Source organism: Helianthus annuus, chromosome 14, assembly GCF_002127325.2.
Source record: "Helianthus annuus cultivar XRQ/B chromosome 14, HanXRQr2.0-SUNRISE, whole genome shotgun sequence".
Taxonomy (NCBI): Eukaryota; Viridiplantae; Streptophyta; class Magnoliopsida; order Asterales; family Asteraceae; genus Helianthus; species Helianthus annuus.
In genome coordinates this window covers 148,903,749-148,927,347 of record NC_035446.2, presented here as the reverse complement: position 1 = coordinate 148,927,347, position 23,599 = coordinate 148,903,749, and the positions used below count along the sequence as shown (strand labels likewise).

Sequence of the window (23,599 nt, the reverse complement as noted above, 5' to 3'; positions counted from 1 at the left end):
TCGACAATTTACGAATTCGAAACAAATGCAAGACAATTATCGAAGGTTTCAAATACTAAACAATTTGTCAGAAAATCAAATCAAATACGAATGCATAAACCCTAGAATTCTTACAATAATCTACACTGGGGTGAAACCGAAGAGGCTAGCCGTTCATCACGTTCAAAGTCATCAACACCAAAAATCCTCTTTTTCTTTCTTGGTCTGCGTGCAAAGCAGCCAAAAACGTAACCCCCCGTAAATAGGTCAACCAAGCTTTTAAAACTCGTCAAACAACAAGAAAAAGCAAGAATTCGCGATGGGCACCAGGGAGCGGCGTCCCCGACGCTGACCAGAACCTCCAAAAGCTGGCGACGGCCTAATCTCCTGTATACGGACACTTTTGGCGACGGTACTTTCTATGGGGCGTCGCCGACGGCCCCCTGGGCGTCGACGACGGTGCCTATAAACCTCCCTTTTTGTTTTCTTCATAACTTCTTCGTTTTAGCTCCATTTTACTCACCGTTTTCGCCCACGTACTCGTAATTCAGCCCTCTATCATGCCATCTTCCAATATATTCATTTTAAATCCATTAACATCACCCAAAATACATCCAAACTTCATGATTAACCCGGTTTTGTTCATTTCACATCCCCGGTTGATCCCGTTTGCTCCCGGTGGCCTGTAAAGCTCCCGAAAAGCCCTTAAACTCCATTAAACCTGCAAAACACAAATCTAATTAAAAGTAGGCTATTCGGAATAAAAAGTCAAGTAAAAACTCAAACTTAGACACAACTGAACACCGTTATTCGACCACGTATCACATCCCCACACTTGTCTTTTGCTTGCCCTCAAGCAAATCTGTAATTCACTTTCACGTGGGTCGAACAAGAAACACACTCCCCATTCCCGAGACGAAGGTTAAGGTCCAAAGCCATACCCGGTTCAAACTTTTTACAATTTACAAAATATCTAATGGTAAAGTGAATAATCACATATAAAATGGTTATCCAAGATTAACTCGCCCGTGAAACCGACAAATCATGCACATCCCTCACAATGTTCTCTCCGCTCGGTTTATAATTTGGCTAATTTTCATAATGTATTAGCACTTTAAAAAAAATAATCCCTCAAACCCGATTAGAACACGTACCTGCATAGGCTTGCAACTCAATCATTCTCCACCACTCAACACGAATACGAAGCACAAGTCATAAGGTCTTTGTAAGGGTTGTAGCGGGGCTAGGCTAAGGGTAGGAAATAGGATATTTTAAAGTGGCTAAGGTGATGAAAACTCGATTTTTATTACAAAGCAACTACTCTAAACAAAACTAACTATAGACATTAACTACGAGGCAATGATTTTTTTTCGTCCTTTTATTCAACAACTAATAACTCATATTTTTGTATTTTCTCAACGATTTTCTATTCTCTTTTTTTTCGCAACATTTTCTGATTGATTTTTTTTTTTTTGCAAACACAACTATACAAACAAATAATCCTATAATCGAAATTTCATCACACGGGTTTAAAAGAAAAGGTTTAACGGTTATGGGCTAAACGGGTTGTCAAACGAAAGGATTAGGCTCAAAGTGGGCGACTAGGGGATTTATTTGGGTAAGGATGGATAAATGGTTTTAAAGGAAAAGGTTCACCTAATGCCTTAATCATCCTCGTGCTTGTATTCGGTCTATGGTCTCAAACGTATCAAAAGTCGCAAGTTCTACAATACATGACTAATGGTCCACTCAAACAAAGAAACATGAATATGTAATCCTATAATGTAAAAGTGGCTCAAAACCTCACATGTATAAAGGGTATGGTATGCGACATGCATAATGTACTAGTTTCTTAAGCGGATTATTCCCAAATAACCACCCGCTAAATACCCGTCTTGCTATTAATTTGAACTTGACCATGACAAAAGACCAAATGGGTTGTGCCATCCCTCGTTGACTTAGTTACTTGTGCTTTAAGATTGCTTTTTAAACAAGACATTTTGAAAAATTTTTGAAATTTTCCCCCATCCCCACACTTGAAGTAAACATTGTCCTCAATGTGTAGTGTTTAAATGAACGGGTCAAAAACGAAAATTTTTACTACTCCCCCATCCCCACACTTGAAGTACATATTGTCCTCAATATGTGAAAACTAGAGTATTAGATGCACAAGGGATGTGACACGGCTAATTCTCCCAAATTCTCACCCCGGAAATAAAATACAAAATACACTCCACTTATTGTTAAACTACGAATCAAGGTAAAAAGGAAACGCATGCACCTGATTTTTGTCGCTTGATGCCCATGTCTTCTTCTTCTCTTCATAAAACCGGTTGTCTCTCGAACATCATATACCTACAAATTCTAACCCTTGTGTAGAAGCATGCTTCTCACAACCATTGAAATTTGTTAGGGGTTTAGTTCTACCGTTTTTATAAAAGCATTACCAAGTCATGTGTTAAATTACCTTGATTTTTGTGGAAAAATAAATTACAACAACAACAAACCTAACTCACTTTCGTAGGAATCACGGTTGCATTTAGCTCATGCAACAAGCCCTTTTAAACCCCCCAATAGCTTGGGAGGACGAGTAGGTCTCGTGAGGGTTATATAGGGAACACACCCACAACGTTCATTTATCTACTAAAAAAAAATAACAAATTATACAACAACAACAATACTAACTAAACTACGAATAACAACTAAAACGAAATGCAAAATAAAATATACAACAACAATTAACTTACCACCTCATGGTGGTCGAATGGCATGCTTGACGTCCACGAGCTCCTCAAAATCACCCACCGATGATTCGTACCATTTGTTGCCAAACGGTCCAAACTTCCTCACCTCCTCTTCCTTTTTCTTTTCTAGAGGTGACTTCTTTGCTTTCTTCTTCTTCTTGACCGTCTTCTTCTTTGTTTCTCCAAACCTACCAACCATAGCATAAACCTTTTTGTTTGGATTCATGTCCTTTTTAAGACACTTATCCTCACCGAGTGGGTTAGTAAATTTTGGAAAAACATTTAAATTTAATTCCCAGTCCCCAAACTTCATGCTTACCGTTCCCGTTGCACAATTTATTATGGCATTAGCAGTTGCCAGGAACGGCCTACCCAGTATGACTATCGGTTGGGTGTCCCCAACACACCCAACATAGTCTACTACCAAAAAGTCAACTGGGTAGTAGCAATCATCCACCTTAACAATCACATCCTCCACCATCCCCCTTGGATACGTGGGAGTCTGATCGGCCAATACCACGGGAGTATCAAAATTTTTTAATGGACCAAAATCATATTGGTCATACAAACTCCCGGGCAAGATGCTCACACAAGCTCCAAGATCTAGGAGCGCCCTCTCAATTTTAAATGTTCCAATTTGAATTGGAATAAGAGGATCTCCCGGATCTTGAGCTTTTGGGGGAAGGGCACTCGATAAAACGGCACTCACATGAGACATCAAATCAACCGGTTTGGGTAATTTGTTGTGCCGTTTTTCAATGCTTAACCCCTTTAAGCATTCCACATGAGCCGGAACCTTTTTAATGTCATCTAGTAACGGTAAATTAATTTTAGCTTGCTTAAAATTTTCCCACCCCTCGTCCTTCGGTGGGCACCGTTCTTCACTTTTCGATGCATTAAGCAGGTTAAGTTGATTTAAACAATTTTCACAAAAAGAATTTTTAGTTACGTTTTCATTTTTACTTTGTGAAATCGTTTCGTGTTCATTTTCACTTTCCGACTCCTCACCTATATTTTCCACTACACCATCAACGAATTGTGGTGGTGGAATGTTTTCAACACTACAAACTTCATCATTTAAAAGAATACTTACCGCGCTAACGCGTGCATCCCTCACGTTGCTTGTGCTAAAACCTTGATGCTTCGGGTTCACTGTAGTGTCACTTGGAAGCTTTCCCATGCTTCCTCTCACTTGAGCTATCTCTTGAGCAAGTTGGCCCACTTGCTTTGCCAATTCCTCATGTGCTTTATCTCGAATCTCGTTTGTCTTCTTCATCTATTTGACATCATTGTGAGTCTCTTTTATGTTGCTTTGAGATTCCTTTTGCATGTTCAGCAAGGCATCCATCTTGGCACTCAAGTCATCGCCACCGGTTTGATTGTTCGACCCGCTTCCGTTACCGCTTTGATTATTATAATTCTTTTGATACCCACCTTGGTACCCTTGGTTGTAATTTCGTTGAATACCTCCTTGGTTACCACCTTGATGGTTTTGATATGATGACCCGCTTTGACCTCCTTGATTATTCGATTGGAAGTTCGGGTTCATTTGATTTGAAGCGTTACCATATCGGAAATTGGGGTGATTTCTCAAACCCGGATGGTAAGTGTTGGAGTTCATGTCATATTGCTTCCTATCTCCATACACTTGATTGACTTCCTCCGGTCCTGTTGGACATTGTTCTGCTCTATGTCCAATATCACCACATTCCTCACACACATCAAACTGGACCGCATTAACTTCTTTCTTCTTCATTCGAGCCATTTCCCGCTCTAAAGTAGAAATCCGATCTTTAGAATCAAGATCGGGAAGTGAACGGGAAATAGGATGTTTCTTGGCTCGATCGGCCGACTCTTTCTCTTTCGAACGTTTACTCATTCGCTCCAAGAATTCCCAATCATCGTCTTCATGGTTGCTCAAAAGAGTCCCGTTACTCGTCGACTCGAGACGATTCCATGTTGTGTCATCCAACCCTCGAACAAAACACTTTACCAATTCCCACTTCTCAATTTGATGATGTGGACATCTCCACATCATTTCTTTGAATTTTGTGAAGGCTTCATGCAATAATTCTCCCGATAATTGGCGAAAAGACCTAATTTCATCACGAGCGCCGTCGGTCTTTGCCATAGAGTAGTACTCATCCAAAAACGCTTGTTGCATTTCCCCCCATGTGCGGATGCCATTGGCCGGGAGTGTAAGAAACCATTGCTTCGCTTTGTCCTTTAGTGAAAATTGGAACAAGCGAAGTTTAACTTCTTCTAACGCAAAGTTATGCCCCCCAATAGTGTTGCAAACTGAAGAAAATTCCGCAAGATGTGTGTAGGGCTCATTGTTAGACCTCCCATTGAAATGAGGAAGTATGTTGATATAATGTGGTTTACAGTCAAACATTCTTCGCTCACAAACAATGGGTGAATAGTTCTCGGTGACGATCGGCCTAAAACGGTCATTTACTCCCTGTGGAGGTTGTTGACGACGATAAGGACCATTGACTTCTTGATCCTCCATTCTTCGATTATCCCTCCTATCATCTCGTCGATCATTCCTTCTTTCATCTCGCCTCTCATCCCTTCTAACATCTCTTATATCGTCCCTCCGATTTCCACCTCGGTTTCCCCCTTGATGACCACCTCCCACGAAACGAGGAATCCGGTTAGGGTTAGCATTGTTGTTGTTGTAAAACCCATCATTCCGGTTCCGTTGGTGGTTGTTTCGTGGTTGGCGGTTATTTTCGTAACCGCCATTCCTTCTATTCCCGTAACCATAATCATCCTCCCCAACGTAATTGGCATTTTGATAGCCAAACTCTTCATCTTCGTACTCTCTTGCATTGTAGACATTACCCCTATTAATGTATCCCCAATCTTCATCGTCATCCACTCGATCATCAAAGTAACCTCCATCCTCTGAATTTTCTGTATGAATGCTTACATGTTCCGGTGATTGATAACCGGGCACACTATAAGGTTCATCATCAGGGATTGCATTTCTCAAGTCGTCGATGTTGAAAAATGGGTCTTCATTCGCGGGATTGCCGCGATCTCGATTACCTCTACGGTCGGAATTGACATTCCGGTCATCAAGGTTGATGGGTAATGAGGCTTGTCGATGAAGGGTTTGTGGTTGGGGTGTTCGTTGAGAGTTATTGGGATTTTGGTTTCGGAAAGGTGGAGTGGGTGGTCTAGCGTTGGTGTTACCACCCGGTTGTTCTTGAGGTATGGGTTGAACATTTTGGGCGGGATTGAAATTGCTTCGGTATTGATATTGATTCTGGTTTGGGTTGGAGTTTTGGTTCGCCATTGAATCGGTTTCAATGGTCGGTGTGAGTGGTGGTGTTTGGTTGGTTTGATTAGAAGCAAGAGTTGCTTCTAACCGGCTTGCTAGGTTCCTTCTTGCGACTCTTTCGATTTCCGGTTCGTAGACTAACGGTGAAGTCCTTCCGGAATTCCGCGTATGCATGCACTACCTGTAACCTGCACAAGTAACACACCCCGCGTAACAAGGAAAAAGACAAAGTGCAAAAAGAAGCTAAACAATTTAAACAGTTAATCACGCAAATTCAAACAATATCCAAACACAAAGCGCACGCACTCCCCGGCAATGGCGCCATTTTGACGTGACCGTGTCGTCTCGATTAGTCAAAAACCCAATTAAACCTAGGTAGCTAGGGTAAGTCGGGTATCGAATCCACGAAGAGCATGTGGTCAGTATTGCACGACCCGTTCGATTAGTTAGACTATTTACAAATAATGTACAAAATGATTATGAAGATTGCTATTTTTGTTTATTTGTTTGGTTTTTAAATAAATCGGAGTGAACCGACAATGGGTATTATCTAAAACACTTGTGATTAACTAAAATTGCAACTAAATTATTAAATGATTAAAACAAGAAATTAGAGACGAGTTCCACACCCGGTTCGATTACTGCAAGACCTAGGCTTCCTACATGTTTTAACTTGATTCAATTGCATATAGTGATTAACGGATTACTATCATGAAGCTTAGGTGCCAGTTGCTATCGACGTCATAGACAACGGACCGTAATGCACTTCGTTACCTCGGACATGTAAATCCTAACCTACGATAAGGCATAAGTGCACATAACCATTTCGCAAAGTCATAACTTTTAACATCGTTCGACAATTTACGAATTCGAAACAAATGCAAGACAATTATCGAAGGTTTCAAATACTAAACAATTTGTCACAAAATCAAATCAAATACGAAAGCATAAACCCTAGAATTCTTACAATAATCTACACCGGGGTGAAACCGAAGAGGCTAGCCGTTCATCACGTTCAAAGTCATCAACACCAAAAATCCTCTTTTTCTTTCTTGGTCTGCGTGCAAAGCAGCCAAAAACGTAACCCCCCGTAAATAGGTCAACCAAGCTTTTAAAACTCGTCAAACAACAAGAAAAAGCAAGAATTCGCGATGAGCAACAGGGAGCGGCATCGCCGACGGCCCCCTGGGCGTCGGCGACGGTGCCTATGGGGCGTCGCCGACGGCCCCCTGGGCGTCGGCAACGGTGCCTATAAACCTCCCTTTTTGTTTTCTTCATAACTTCTTCGTTTTAGCTCCGTTTTACTCACCGTTTTCGCCCACGTACTCGTAATTCAGCCCTCTATCATGCCATCTTCCAATATATTCATTTTAAATCCATTAACATCACCCAAAATACATCCAAACTTCATGATTAACCCGGTTTTGTTCATTTCACATCCCCGGTTGATCCCGTTTGCTCCTGGTGGCCTGTAAAGCTCCCGAAAAGCCCTTAAACTCCATTAAACCTGCAAAACACAAATCTAATTAAAAGTAGGCTATTCGGAATAAAAAGTCAAGTAAAAACTCAAATTTAGACACAACTGAACACCGTTATTCGACCACGTATCAATGTGGGCAGCACTTAAACATCCATTGGATATATTGATCGGTCGGAAAATGAATCGTAATAGCGATCGAGTTATTACCCTGTTTTGCGGTAGCACTTCGTGATCAGTGTGTGTTTAATTGTAATAATACTATGATAACTCGACGTACAGAAAGCTTTTGGCCGTCGTCTCAACTTCTGAAATCAATTGCCAATGTCGGCTATTTAAACACAAAATTTGGCACGCTTACGGACCGTATGCCCTTTCCCTTACGGTCCGTAAGAGAGGCGGTCTAATTATATAGGCTAGCTGGGTTCGGGACTAGCTTTGCTGACTCAATGTTAAAACGAATTTCAATCTGTACAACGTATTTTTGAGATAATTATCACTAGGGTTTAATCCCCCCTGAGCTTTAGGGGCCCTGATCCTAATTCCAATTGTTCTGAAAATTTTAGGGTTAGTGCAGAATTACTTGGGTGTCTCAAATAGGGTTTTCTTATTGACTAATTATCATCCTAATTATGGATGTTAATGAGAGTTATTACAGGTGGGCCCGGTGGGGGATTACCGTGACGTAGTTGGCAACATTATAGTCAAACCACACAATATATATGAATGCACAGCGGAAGCATAAAGATAATATATTTCAACGTTAAGTGTAATATCAAAGTATCACCAATGTTGAAATAAAATCCACAGGGGATCAAATAATAAATAACAAAAGTATTGTTCAACAGACTTCAGGCATCTTAAGCTTGCGAGACTTCTAGTGATGCTAAGGAGAAATCCCAGCCAATTACGCATAGTACCTGCATTTAGTCTTTTTGGGAAAATACGTCAGTTTACACTGGTAAATACATTCAACCGACACTTTTGTAAAATGTTTAATAAAATTGGTTTAAATGCTCAAGGCACAAACTCTTTATAACTTGGGATAATTTATAATCAAATCTTGTAAAGAATTACATGTTACTATGCGTTCGGTCGCCCGAGTCGTGCCGGGTTAAAGTTTAATAGACACGCCACATAGTATAAAACCGTGGCAAGTAAACCAACGGCTACACTTTTATAGTCATGGACATAATGTCGGGTGTACGCCTACACCCGGATGTCGAGGTCGTGGCCATTCGTAAATGTTACCAAGGATATCCGGGACATGGTCATTGAGCCCCCAAAGGCGTCAAGCCAACAAAACAAGTTTTTAAACGGGTCACATTGATAATACCCAACTACTAATGAGTTGGGGTCAATTGCCCGACCAAGCGGTATTTTAAATACCGTAACCCAAGCCCGTATAACGGAAAATAAGTTAAAAGTATTTACCTTTGCAAGTATAATTCCTTAATTGAAATAAATTGCAGATAGCTTTTACTGGTCCTCCTAATCTGGAACGAAGGTTTTATAATAGCCTATTAGAATCCTAACGGGTCTTTAATTTAGCCGTAGCTTAGACCGGTCAGTTTCAAAGGATTGATACGGTTTAATCGCGTGAAAGGCGATAACCGGGAATGGAATGTGATTTCGACCCAACAAGTTTGAAGACTTGTTTTATAGGGGTATAGTAATCACACTCTGTAATTTGGGGTCAAAACAATATGGTTTGACCCGTTTCGGCTAGTTTATGTAAACTAGTTACATAAGCCGAACTATGCGCGCAAAAGGCGTAACGGGTAACCGTAGGAGTCCTACACTGTTCTCCTAAGTCAATATGCCTTAAAGAGGTTGTGGTATCAGTAGGATACCTTCCATAATGCCCGTAACGAGTTTAAGTTCATTTTATGCCCCGAAGGGGTATTTCGGTCTTTTTAAAGATTATAAAAGAGGTTTCGGAGTTCTACAGGAAATATGAGTTTCCCGAACAGTTTATAAAGTCTAAAATACTTTATTTATTATTTAAAATCAGTAGCAACTGGAATCGGGTCAAAAGACCTTGTAGAACTCAAGTTATGGCCGAAAAGGGTATATTTGGTATTTACCGAACCGTTGCCGTAACCGCAGGTTATGAGCAGGTTAAAAATAATTAAAAATATTAAAAATCCCAAAATATTATTTTACATCAGTGAGTAAAAGTTTTGGTGTCGAAATCCGGGTTTAGATAGGCGTTATGCTAATTGCGCTATTTAAGTACTAAAGTTTCGCAATTTGCGCTATTTAGCATAACTCCTATTCTGGACCTCGGATTGACAAGAAATTTTAGGGACATGCTTAGAAATCAGTAACAATGTTATGATCCTTTCACATGTCCGAAATTGTCGTTTTAAATTAAAATTGGCGTTACAGTCAACTTTTAAGCATTTAACGGAAATGTGTAAAAGACTCGGACAAACAATAAACCGGTCACAGAGGTTTATACCATAATGTAACCTGGTCCTAAGAGAGTCCTAAGGCATATCTAAATCAAACTTTAACGGATCAGAACTGAAGTCAATGGAAAAGTCAAACTTTTGCGACTTTCGGCTCCGAACCGGGTCTAAACAAAAAATGGTCGGATCAAACAAGATTAGACTAGTTTATATACTTATTATCATGTTTTATGAGTGTTCAAACAGGTTACATATCATCTACATTACAGATTATGCAAGATATCACAAAATAACATTTCTGTTGACTTTTTCTAAGCACGTTTGACTCGATATTTGAACTAGTTAGAGTGGGAATCAGAGGGTGCCCTTTTAGGGGTTTAATGCCCACATGATTACCATCATATAACTATCTTTGATTCGACAAATCACTGGACCATTCGTGATTTATCGCAAAGTCAATCGTTAATTACGACGGATTGACTTTTAGGCTAAAACTGTGGAAAAACGAAACCACAAAGGGTGGCAACTTACAGAAGCTTGGTGCACGACTTAGAATGATAGAGGAAAGCTTGAGAGCTCCAGAAATGATCAGAAGGCAAGTTTTGAGGTGTGTTTCACTTATGCACAATGAGGTGCCTTTTATAGTGAAAAAATGGACTCAAGATCATTACACATCACCCTACCATGGAGCATGGATGTTCAGCAGGTGGCCCTTGGTGCTAGGGGTCAGGTAGAGGGCGCCCATGCTTCATTTATTGCTCAAATGATCGTTCACAACTTCAAACAACAAGTCTGTCCAAAGTTTCTGCATCTGGGACTTGCACGCGGCCCGCATTAGGATCAAGCAACTCACACGCGGGCCGCATGGATCCTAATGTCAGAAAACAGATCTTCAACTGGCGCGCGGCCCGCATTGGCTCATGCCTAACTTCAACGCGGCCCGCATGAGGTCTGTTTTCAAAGATTTTCAAATCTTTTGTAATGATTAACCTGACCTTTCGGTTTCGAAGGGGTAACTTTGCGATTTGGCCCTCGATTATTTACCATTAAGGGCCTCGTGCCTTTTACCCGCACTGTTAAGTCCCTGGTTAGTTTAATTACTATCCGAAAAGCCTTAACTTTCATTGTTGACGCTTTTAACCCCTCTCATACGAATTTGATCAGAACTTTCTCGTTTTAAAACGGAACTTCGCGAAACTTATGTAGTATATTCTAGTGAGCGTATTTTACTGTTACAAAGCCTCGGGTTCGTCAAAGGGTCACTCAGAGGTATCAATTAAACATGTTGACACAATTAACCCCTGTAGCTTGTAATCTCTCACTTTCTTCCGCGTTTCGCTCCGTACGATCCATGATTTATTCGTTTGAAGGTACGAGCATCGTTTAGGGTTACTATACAGTATATTTACCCTTCGTTGACATTTATAACCCTCGAATTTACTTATTTTCAAGGTTTGTCAACTTTAGTCCTTTATTAAATATTTAATGCCACGTGTAAACTCATGACACGTGTTAACACCTTATTGGACACAAAATTTCGAGGTGTTACACATTATTTGCACCGGCCATACTAAAGAACGTATGCGAAATTCAAAGATCTTGAGACGCGACTAATTCTAGTATTAGGGTTGGACCATCGTGGTCACCTTGATGGTGTTGGGCTTTCCAAGTAGTTGGACAAGCCACACATGATCAATGTGTGTAGTCAAGGCTACCTAGCATCCCTGAAAACCGTGTATTATTTGGTGCGCTTCGTATAAAAGTGGGATATCGTTACACGTCTGATTTCTCAAATATTGCTTTCTGTAGAGGTTGATAATAATAATAATAATAATAAGAGTAAACTGCAATTTTACATCCTGAGGTTAGGGGTCATTGGCATGTCTACCCCCCCCCCCCAAGGAAATAATTGCAATTTTACCCCCCATTGTTTGCTCTTATGTCGGATGTTTACCCCCTGGCGTCAAAGTGGCTAATAGATCTGTTAACTCTAAGTTGAAATGACTATATTACCCTTACATTTTACCCCCCAACATTCCTATTAAGTCGCACAATTACCCCCCACTGGTAAATTACTAATTTGTCCTTTGTTATTATCCCTTGTACTTTGTGTTAAGACACAACATTACCCCCTGAAATTTACAAAACCCTTCCCGCCAAAATCAAATACCTGTTCTATGATTCTATAATAAAAAATCTGAACCTGTTCTTTGATCTAAAACCTAATTCTGACTTTTGAACACGTAATCTGAAATATAACAATCATACCTGTTCAAAAATCTGAAACCTAACAAGCAAAGACTCCAAAACTGGTAAATTACTAATTCTGAACCTGTTCTATGCATATGTTATAAGAACTTCAGGACGAACAAAAGACTCCAAAACTGTTCCATTTAAATGCTTGAAGAAAAAATCATCAATTAAGAACATTATGCATCGGGAAGTGTTCAAAAATCAGCAATTAAGAAAAAAATCAGCAATATCATGCAATGTGAACAAATCAAGCATACCTGCACTAACAATTTCACATTTGTATCAAATCAGTTATTTCTATAAGGTGTTCATACCAAGCATACCTGTTCAACCAGTGTGAACAAATCAAGCATACCTGCAATGTGAACAAATCAAGCATACCTGTTCAACCAGTGTGATCAACCAAGCAAACTGTCATTTTAGAACTTATGCACATACGGCAATTGTGATCAACCAGTGTCATTTTAGAACTTATACACATGCAAACTGTCATTTAGACAAATCTGATTAAGCACACTTATGCCCAACCTGCCAGAATCTGATTAAGCCACTTATGCCCAAACTGTGTGTTATTTACAACCTGCAAATGCCCAAACTGTCAGAATCTGATTAAGCCACTTATGCCCAAACTCACATTCAGACATTGTAACACATTCAGACAATGTGTTCAGGACCCTGATTAACTAACATTGGCCGATTATACCTTTGGTGTGGCGGATGATACAGCGGAGTAGCCAACAAAAGACCGGCATTTCCACTGATCTGAAGATAGCGGTTGTGGTTGTTGTGATCGGACGAGGAGAAGAATGATCGGACGAGGAGAAGAATGATCGGACGAGGAGATGTCGTCGTAGAGACACTGATCGCCGCCGGTGTGTTATGTCGCCGGAGAAGAAGGTTGAAGATCGATGGTGGGAAGGTGGGGGGTAATTATGCTTTGGTCTGTTACTTATAGGGGGTGTTGTATCAAAGAAGCTTGACATAAGAGCAAAATGACAATTTTACCCTTTGACCATCAGGTTATAATGTTGACTGTTATCCCACTTTGACGCCAGGGGTAAACATGCGACATAAGAGCAAACAGTGGGGGGTAAAATTGCAATTATTTCCTTAGGGGGGTAGACATGCCAATGACCCCTAACGTCAGGGTGTAAAATTGCAGTTTACTCTAATAATAATAATAATAATAATAATAATAATAATAATAATAATAATAATAATAATAATAATAATAATAATAATAATAATGAATATTAATAAATAATAATTTTCAATTAAAAGAATACCTTCACAGAATTAGGGGGTGTTTGTTTTTTCTTCAAACATCTTCAAGGAGCTGATGTATGCAGGCGCGCAGACGTTACCCTTGAAGACTGTTTGTTTTTTTTTAAACAGATCTGAATATAGCTTTTTTCAGCTTAAAAAAAAAGCTATCATACCCTTTCTTCAAACATCTTCACAAAAAACCTAACTCTCTCATCTTTACAAAAAAACCCTCCTCCCTCAAAACTAGACCACCACCACTGCTGTCACCGGCTCCGGCCGTCGCCTCAGTCGGCCACCACCACCGTCGCGGCTGCCATCAACCTTCAACATCATCATCGTCATCATCGATCATTCTCATCGTGTCGACATCATCAGCATCATCATCATCGTGTCATCATCATCATCGGTCTGTCGGAGAACCTCGCCGGCTCCGTTGTGTTCTTGTACCACCTTCCTCTTCTTCTTCGATTCTATAAACGCATTTGACAAATGAACAAGAGGTTCAAGGTCTGCTGTCGTCATTAATGGTGAAATAGCCTACAAAATTTGTAGTTAATTTTGATGTAAACTCATTTTCAAGCTTCGTAGATCACATGTTGCAGAAACACACTGATGTTATAGGCGAAAATATAAGCTCTTACTTTAGGGCTTTTTGAAGGTACTTTATTATTAGATATATGAACAATTGGGTTATTTTTTATCTTTTTGTTTATTTTTTAATATAATTGCTATAAGTGTTTAGAAGAAGGTGAAAATAATACATAATTGAAATGGAATTCAGTTTAGTTTGGTCGATGATTTGGGAATTTGGGGAATTGAGTTGTACATGTGTAGTTGAGGTAATTGGTTTAGGATGTTTTGATTTGGAAAATAAAACAAAGTTCATGTAGTTTGTACATACATTATCAATTTATAAAAACAAACAGTCTTATATTTTCAACTTGAAGAGCTTCATGTTGATTATATCTTTAAACATGTATAAAAAACTAAAGAATATAAAGATACGTACTTGATGGTAATCTTTGCGGATGATGACGAAGCCATGCTTCCCGTCAAGATGTTCTTGGTTCCACTTTAGAGTGTCCTCTATGGATGGATCAAGATTAGAGAAAAGTAAAAAAATGGAGTGTAATTATTTGGTGTAGATTATTCTCCTTTTATTCTCATGTTATGGACACTCAAAGGGGTAACCCTACACATTCTTCCTAATGTCATTATTTCCATCAAATAATGACTTATAATTAATATTTAGGATAATAATGTCATATGGTTAATTGTATTTAAATGATCAATAAAGGCCACAATTATATAGAAGTCTAACATTCTCCCACTTGGCCGAGTGATCATTAACGATGAGTATTAAGTAATTTTGGCCAAGTTTAAAAATACTCATCAAGTCTCATGTTGAAACCATAGCAGAGAGTTACAATCATTCGAATTGAAGTCAATTCGAGACCCCCAACAGTCATACTAAATCTCAATATAAAACACTTAATCATAAAACCAAAATGACTGAAATAAAATCCTTAGGGTAAGTAATTACCTTACATAAGTTTTGTCTATAAATCATAAGGTGCGCACAAACATTAGTATAGACAAAATCAAACATTCAAAGAAATAATAATCATTCATACACAGTGTATGCTTTCATACAAGGTCTTTACTAAAACCCATTCTCATTACAAGATCTTGGAAAGTTCTGGGTGGTAGACCTTTAGTCATCGGATCCGCTAGCATATCTTTAGTGCTTATGTGCTCAATACAAAGATTATTTTCCTCTACACGTTCTCGAACGAACAAAAACTTTGTATCGAGGTATAAACCAGCTCCGCTCGAACTGTTACTATTCGAGAAACTAACAGCAGCTGAGTTGTCACAGTAAATCTTCAATGGTCGTGATATGGAGATAACGACTTTGAGTCCAGTGATGAGATTTCTTAACAACATCCCATGGCACGTTGCATTGTACACTGCAACATATTCTGCCATCATCGTTGAGGTTGTTGTTAACTGTTGCTTATGACTCCTCCATGAAATTGGTCCGCCTGCAAGAATAAAGATGTACCCCAAAGTCGATTTCTTATCATCTTTGCATTTAGCAAAGTCAGAATCGGAATAGCCTACTACTTCCAAGTTGTCAGTTCTTCTGTATGTCAATTTATAGTCTTTCGTTCCTTGTAGATATCGCAACACTTTCTTTGCTGCTTTCCAATGATCTAGGCCGGGATTAGATTAATATCGGCCTAGCATTCTAGCAATATATGCAATATCGGGACGAGTACAGACTTGAGCATACATCAAACTTCCTACTACTGAAGCATAAGGTATCAATCTCATTTGCTCTTTTTCAACCTCTGTTTTTGGACACTGAAAAGAGCCAAAAACATCTCCCTTAACTACTGGAGCCACTGATGGAGAGCATTGTTGCATGTTATAACGTGTAAGAACACGATCAATATAAGCCTTCTAGGATAGACCTAATATCCCATTTGTACTATCTCGGTGTATTTCGATGCCTATTACGTAAGAGGCTTCTCCGAGATCCTTCATGTCAAAATTTTGCGAAAGTAATCGCTTTGACTCATGCAACAAATCTAAACTATCACTCGCCAAAAGGATATCAACCACATAAAGGACAAGTATAGCAAAGTTGCTCCCACTCATTTTGAGGTAGGTGCATTGATCCACTTGATTCTTGATAAAGCCTTGTTTTTTCATAATTTCATCAAATTTTAAGTACCACTGACGTGATGCCTGTTTTAACCCATATATGGATTTCTGTAACTTACAGACTAAATGTTCCTGACCTTTAGGTTTAAAGCCTTCAGGTTGAGTCATAAACACATCTTCATGTAAGTCACCATTAAGGAAAGCAGTTTTGACATCCATCTGATGTAACTCTAAATCAAAATGAGCTACCAATGCCATAACGATTCTCAAAGAATCCTTCCGTGAGACAGGTGAGAAGGTTTCTTGATAATCGATTCCCTCTTTTTGAGTATAGCCTTTAGCAACCAATCGTGCTTTGTAGCATTTGACGTTTCCATTTGGGTCTAATTTGGTTTTGAATACCCATTTACATCCCACGGGTTTTACCCCCTTGGGCAATTCAACCAATTCCCAAACGCCATTCTTTTTCATGGAATCAAGCTCATCAATCATAGCTTTATTCCACTCAGAAGATTTATCACTACCAATGGCTTCACTGTAAGAGGTTGGATCATTATACTTTCCTAAATCCAAATCAGCTTCATTAAGGTAGGTTACATAATCATCAAAGTTAGTGGGCCTTCTTGGCCTTGATGACCTCCTAAGCTGATTTTCAGGTTCAACAAGTTCATTAACTGGTTCAGGAATTTGGTTATGCTCTTGTGAGTTTGATGTACCTTCATTATTAGGGACGTTAGGAGCATTAACTTCAGTGGAAACATGGGGTGGTGCAGTGTTATGTACAAGAGGTGTAATAGGAGTTAAATTTGAAAAGCCCATCCCCCCTCCTCTTGCACTTCTTGGAAATTAAAGACTCCACTTTCACTGCTCCCACTGACCTTAAAGTCCTCTATAAAATCAGCAATTCGACTTTCCACAATACGGGTAACGTGTGAAGGGCAGTAAAATCTATATCCCTTTGATCGTTCGGGATATCCTATGAAATAGCAACTGACTGTCCTCATGTCAATTTTCTTTTTCAAAGGATCATAAAGTGTAGCTTCAGCAGGACAACCCCATACTTTCATATACTCTAAGCTTGGTTTCTTTCCTGTCCAAATTTCATAAGGAGTTTTTGGGACAGATTTAGAAGGAACCCTATTTAGTATAAGAACGGCTGTCTTCAATGCCTCAGTCCATAAAAATTTTGGCAAATTTGAGTTTGCCAACATACTTCTTATCATGTCCATAAGGGTTCTATTTCTTCTCTCAGCAACACCATTCTGCTGAGGTGTACCCGGCATGGTAAATTGGTTCACTATACCGTGTTCTTTACAAAAATTAAAGAAAGGACCGGGAACTTGACCAATGTCTGTATGTCGACCATAATACTCACCCCCTCTATCTGATCTCACTACCTTTATCTTACGGCTAAGTTGGTTTTCAACTTCAGCCTTAAAAGTTTTAAACATTTCAAGTGATTCAGATTTTTCTTTAATCAAATACAGGTACATGTACCGAGAATAATCATCTATGAAAGTAATAAAAGACGTATGGCCAGTAATGCCAGGTGGAAAAGGTCCACAAATATCAGTGTGTATGAGTTCTAATAATCCAGAACTCCTTGTGGCACCCTTTTTATTTTTATTAGTCTTTTTCCCTTTAATGCATTCAACACATGTTCCAAAATCGCTAAAATCAAGATCTGGTAATTCACCATCCTTCACGAGTCTTATCATTCTGTCTCGTGAGATGTGGCCTAAACGTCGATGCCATAATTTAGATGATGTTTCCAAATCATGTTTGCGTTTTCGTTTTCGTTTGTTGATTTTCTCATTTACATTATATGACAACAAAGATTTCGAAAAACTATAATCTAGTTCTAACTTATAGAGATTTCCATCCAGATAACCACAACCAAGAACTTGGGAGTTTAAACTAATAGTGACCTTTCCATGCCCATGTAAAACTTCAAAACCATCATTGTCTAACTTTGATACTGATACTAAATTCCGAGTAATTTTCGGTACATATAATGTATCATAAAGTTTAATACAATGACCATTTTTCATAATAAGTTGCATGTTTCCTATGGCCTCAACTTCAAGTTCTTCCCCTCCTCCTGTTCTAAGCGTTCTTTGGTTTCTTTCCAGCCTCTGGATTGTAAGGAATCCCTGTGTGGAATTGGTAACATGAACCATTGAACCAGAGTCAACCCACCATGTGTTAATTGGTACATTAATATTAAAGGATTCAATTATCATAAATGCATCAGTACCTTTCTTAGCCAGCCATTCCTTGAATTTTGAGCAATCTCGTTGCAAGTGCCCTTTGTTATGGCAGAACTTGCAACGAGACTGTCCCTTGGAGACATTAGGGCTGGAAACAGTATTTGAATTAACTTTCTGGACTTTTGAACTTTCCCCTTTAAAATTTCCCTTCCTTTTCACTGACTTAGTGGTAGCGATATAAGCAACTTCTGGTTGTTCTAGTTTCAAACGTTCTTTCTCCTGCACACACATTGCTATCAACTCACTCATTGACCATTTGTCTTTCTGAGTATTATAGTTGATCTTAAAAGCATTAAAACGTGCAGGAAGAGAAGTCATGATGAAGTGTACTAAAAAACCGTCGCTTATTTCCATGTCTAATCCCTTTAACTTATGGGCCATGTCGCTCATCATCATTATGTGCTCACGCACACCACTAGTCCCTTCATATTTTGTGGTAAGCATCTTCAAAATTAGAGAACTCGCATGTGCTTTAGAAGATCCCTTGAATTGCTCCTCAACTGAATTCAGATATTCTTTGGCATTCTCTGAATCAGGTATAGCTCCCCTAATGGCAGTTGAGATGGAATTCTTGATAACCATAAGAGACATTCTATTAGACCTTTCCCACTTTTCATGCTCTATTTTCTGATCTGTAGTGCTTTCAGCAGTCAGAACAGCAGGAGGGTCATGCCTTAGGGCATAATCAAGATCCACCATACCAAGAGTAAGTTTAACTGTATCCCTCCATGTGGCAAAGTTTGCCCCAGTCAATAATTCAATTCCAAGGCTAGGGCTAAAAGTGGATGCTAGATCAATACAAACAGAAGAGTTGGAGTAATCTATTTAGGGGTAATCAAGCAAGGCAAACAAAGATAAGTACATTGAAGATAAATTCTATTATAACACCAAAATAATAGATTAATTAAGATTCTATCTGAATTTTGGCTTCGCTTTGGCTTTGACCAAAATTCAGACATTATGAACATACATAAAAAAAAAATATATTGTCTTGATGTTTTACATAAACTTTGGCTTCGCTTTGTCTTTGACCAAAATTTATGCATTATAAACATACCATAATAGACTAACTTATTGTTCAGAATGAACTTTGGCTTCGCTTTGGCTTTGACCAAAGTTCATGCATTATGAACACAATAAACCGACTTAATGTTCTACTTGAATTTTGGCTTCGCTTTGGCTTTGACCAAAATTCATGAATTATGAACGTGCGCATATATGATAAAATTAAGCACACAAATATATCATAACACCTTTGGGCAAGAAATGATATATCCATGTAATTAGGCTTATAATTTATTATATGTATCATCAAACATTTGGCTTTAGGTTCATTGTAAAACAATACATGTAATTACATAAAATGGAATAACATCATTTACTTTGTAAGAAACTAAAAGGAAACAATAATTATTTGTTCTAGAAAACTAGAAATAATACTAAAATACAATTTGTTTCCTAGTCCATCAAAGGTCACATAAATTTCATAATGAGCATATTTAATAATGCATGAATTAAGTTCTATTTATTTGTGGAGTAAACGATAAGATTGAACTTAAATTGCAAATACCAAGGGTCTTATCATTTAATCACATTAAACAATTCAAGTGCATTAATTCTAATCACATTAATAAAATTATTTCATCCTTAATCTAAAATAACCAATATATATGAATATGAAGAAACCATAAGATTCATATTTATGTAACTAGGCTTAAAGATTAGTAAAACTAAACCATACAGTAGGATATTGGCATGCATTAAAAAAAAGAACATTGATTTAAACTAACTTGTTTGGACGAATACAAACAGAATATATCATCAAATTCTATTTATGCAATCTATATACATATTAACATGTCTTCATAACCTTAGTCAAATATTATAATTATAAAAGACATCATTATGTAATAGAGATTTCAATCATATGATATCATTAAACAATTAAAGTTGTGAAATCTATTCAGCAAAAGTTATCCAATTAAAATAAACAAATGCATGGACATGATACAATGAATTTGTTTTTGATGGAATGTATAACTTTCAAAATATACATTATAAAATTAAATTTATGTTAATAATATCATCAATCAAGTATAAAATGATTTGGTGATCTTACTAAATTAATTCAATAAAATATATGTGATATCATAAATTGAAAAATTAGGACAGTTCATGATCTTCTAATTAATATTAAGTAATCCGATTATCTATTTGTAAATTATGAGATTCGGATTTCTGAAATTTGTAGAAGAACACTTTATACAATTATTAAAAAATTGCAAATTTATCATGAAGATCACATACAATCGAATCAATTCCTATTATGATTGAATTGATATAATCAACATAGTGCTCTGATACCACATGTTGATTATATCTTTAAACATGTATAAAAAACTAAAGAATATAAAGATACGTACTTGATGGTAATCTTTGCGGATGATGACGAAGCCATGCTTCCCGTCAAGATGTTCTTGGTTCCACTTTAGAGTGTCCTCTTGGGATGGATCAAGATTTAGAGAAAAGTAAAAAAATGGAGTGTAATTATTTGGTGTAGATTATTCTCCTTTTATTCTCATGTTATGGACACTCAAAGGGGTAACCCTACACATTCTTCCTAATGTCATTATTTCCATCAAATAATGACTTATAATTAATATTTAGGATAATAATGTCATATGGTTAATTGTATTTAAATGATCAATAAAGGCCACAATTATATAGAAGTCTAACACTTCAGACCACATCTTCAGTTGCAGACATAAAAACAGATGAAATCAGCTTGCAGACAGTTTATGTCTGCAAAAACAAACAACACCTTAGTCAAGACTATCTCGGCATACTATTCCTGACATTCTTAAATACTCGTCTCATGTATTAGTTGTCATGTCGTATGTTAGTTGACATTTTTAAAAACTAGAGAATCCAAGTTTACGTCTAACATCTTATCTTTGTTTGAAATATGTCTATGCATGCTCTACATCGTCTGAAATTATATAAAAAAAAGGCAACTCGTGCGAAAGCGACGCAAAATTGAGGTTCAGTGATGACAATGTCTATGAAATACCTCGCTTGTGTGGATCGGGACAAACATTATTTCATCTTTATTGTTTTTAGAATGGCGAATACAAACAAAAACTGTGATTTGCAACAATTGCAAATGTTAGGATTGTATTGAATGTTTAACTCCTTTTTAATGACATAACTTTTGTTTAGAATGTTGAATGTTCAATAGCATATCTCTTATTTATCGGCAACGCAACGTGCGCCTGGCATCAGTTAACTAAAAGATGCACTATTGTGTAACAGACAAATAAAGTTAATCCTTTTGCTATGTCATTCGAAGACACTAATAGTTATAGTTAGAAATTAATGATATGAAAACTGGAATTTCATTTCAACTTAAAAAAAAGAAAGAAAAACATGATACAAAAATTAACGGTAGATTACAAAAATCAATCACCACACAAAACAATTAACCTTCAATCACAAATTCACAATCAAAGAAAAAAAATAATAAAGCTGGCAAAAAAAGAATGGCCCCACCTCACGTTTCTGTCATGGCATCATCACAACCGTCCATTGTTACAAATAAAACATTGCAATGAAACCAATTAATCCACCCATCAAGCCATGCATACCAATACGTAAATCAACACTCGAGCTAACAGTACTGTCCGTAGCCGGAGTATCATCATCCCCAGTTTTCTTCTTCTTCTTCTTTTCGGGCTCGGGTGCGGGTGCGGCCGCTGGCGGTTGAGGACCAAACAAGTTCATGGGCAATAGCACCTTGTCCACTTGATACACAGCAAGTTGACCATCAGTGTAGATCGTATTCTGCAGCGTGGCATTAACAACACCGGTAATTAAAGTAACCGAGGTGCCGTTAGTCGTAATATTCAATGGGAAATTATAGTAAGTGCTATCACCGGCTTGTGTCCTCAATGGATTGCTTAGGGTTTGGAATTGTGCCGTGGATATAAAGGTTGGGAGGACGTGGAATTGAATGAGTTCGTCCTTTTGTTGGTCGTTGAGCGAGTTTAGCACGCCTGGGGCGAGGCTGGAGAAGGCGTTGTCGGGTGGTGCTAGCACGGTCATGCCTTGTTGGGAGTTGTTGAGTTGTGTGTTTATTTGGTCACCAACTTTGGTTATGCCGTAAAGGCGGATTAGGGTGGTGAATTGGCTAGCTTTTTCCAAGATTTTTGTGATGTTGGTGGGAGGTGGTGGTCCGGGGGCGGGTGCCGGTTGAGCTATGGTGGTGGTGATGGTGGTGCATAGGAGGAATATGAGTAGTAGTGAGAGTTGGAAGGTGAGAAAATGTGGTGACATTTTGTTACTCATTTTGTTTTGGAAAAGTAGAATGGTTGATGAGATAATTAGGGGTGAGATGAGTTGGAATGGGGTGAGGGCTTTTATGGAGTGGGGTAGGGTAGGGTGGAAGGTGAGGGTGGGGTAGGGTGGAGGATGAGAGTATATGATTATTTGGTGAGATGTTTAAAATTGAAGTTGGTGATAGGTAGCAATTTTAGTTAAAATTGTAATTTCAGGTTTCTGCTTTTTATATTACGTTAATACACTTTATATTTTTAGTTAACTCTTGTTTTAATATGCATCATAATTATGTATTAATTTGAAGTTTTGAACCAATCTAGTCATTTAAGTAGACTGCCTCTCTTATCCGCCAACCTTCTTTGAATATTTTGATTTATAAAGCCATGCTGATTATTAAAAAAACACATTCTAGTTACAAAATTTACGCCATGCTAATTATTAAAAAAAAAAAAACACACATTCTAGTTACAAAATTTGCATCAAATTTATAATGTCATTAGACTATCGCCCAAGTTAATTTAGATAGATTATGTGACAATTGACAAACCAATCAGATAATATTGGCATCCATCAATATAATGACTGATATAAACCAACGGATAAAAGTATCTTATAATTTATAAATAATATGTTGCCTTTAATCTTATGTTAAGAGAATAAGAGTATAGATTCGTAGGTACCTTCTCCCTTTAAATAACTTTCTAACGGTGGATCTAAATATTTAGAAACTAATGTGCGACAATAGTTATGATTTATCTAATTAATTTTTATGAAATTTGTTTGTTATGGAGGTTGTTCTATTTACAAACAAGTGGGAATTGAAACACTCAATCATGGGCCAGAAAGAGTGGGCCCATATAATAAGTTTTGCTTAGGAAGACAGGAAACACAAAAGTTAAATA

The 23,599-nt window shown here is 37.9% G+C and overlaps 3 protein-coding genes across 3 annotated transcripts; all 3 read right to left on the bottom strand.

The window, feature by feature from the left end:
• Positions 1 to 996: 996 nt before the first annotated feature.
• Positions 997 to 13,780, bottom strand: LOC110907580. The gene is made up of 7 exons (XM_022152541.1): positions 13,744 to 13,780; positions 12,512 to 12,537; positions 12,414 to 12,418; positions 5,466 to 5,779; positions 4,372 to 5,357; positions 3,043 to 3,999; positions 997 to 1,068 (listed from the first exon to the last, which is right to left on the bottom strand). The coding sequence occupies exons 1-7, from the start codon at positions 13,778 to 13,780 to the stop codon at positions 997 to 999; spliced, it is 2,397 nt and encodes a 798-aa protein (XP_022008233.1).
• Positions 13,777 to 19,061, bottom strand: LOC110907579. Its single transcript, XM_022152540.1, has 5 exons — positions 18,350 to 19,061; positions 16,971 to 18,076; positions 16,503 to 16,737; positions 15,076 to 15,467; positions 13,777 to 13,959 (listed from the first exon to the last, which is right to left on the bottom strand). The coding sequence occupies exons 1-5, from the start codon at positions 19,059 to 19,061 to the stop codon at positions 13,777 to 13,779; spliced, it is 2,628 nt and encodes an 875-aa protein (XP_022008232.1).
• Positions 19,062 to 21,741: 2,680 nt separating this feature from the next.
• LOC110904317 (fasciclin-like arabinogalactan protein 12) lies at positions 21,742 to 22,744 on the bottom strand. The gene has a single exon (XM_022150163.2). The coding sequence runs from the start codon at positions 22,704 to 22,706 to the stop codon at positions 21,951 to 21,953; it is 756 nt and encodes a 251-aa protein (XP_022005855.1). The 5' UTR covers positions 22,707 to 22,744; the 3' UTR covers positions 21,742 to 21,950.
• Positions 22,745 to 23,599: the final 855 nt, after the last annotated feature.

Coding starts and splice junctions, on each gene's coding strand:
- LOC110907580 (XM_022152541.1), bottom strand. CDS start 13,780: ATGAGAATGATCGATGATGACGATGATGATGTTGAAG. Junction 12,538..13,743: donor TGACGATGATGATGTTGAAG/GTTGATGGCAGC, acceptor CTGGTTGAACAG/GTATGCTTGATTTGTTCACA. Junction 1,069..3,042: donor TAAATTGTGCAACGGGAACG/GTAAGCATGAAG, acceptor TATGAAAATTAG/CCAAATTATAAACCGAGCGG.
- LOC110907579 (XM_022152540.1), bottom strand. CDS start 19,061: ATGGTGGATCTTGATTATGCCCTAAGGCATGACCCTCCTGCTGTTCTG. Junction 18,077..18,349: donor GGAATGGCTGGCTAAGAAAG/GTACTGATGCAT, acceptor CTCGGAATTTAG/TATCAGTATCAAAGTTAGAC. Junction 13,960..15,075: donor TGGGTTTTAGTAAAGACCTT/GTATGAAAGCAT, acceptor CAAATTTTGTAG/GCTATTTCACCATTAATGAC.
- LOC110904317 (XM_022150163.2), bottom strand. CDS start 22,706: ATGAGTAACAAAATGTCACCACATTTTCTCACCTTCCAACTCTCACTA.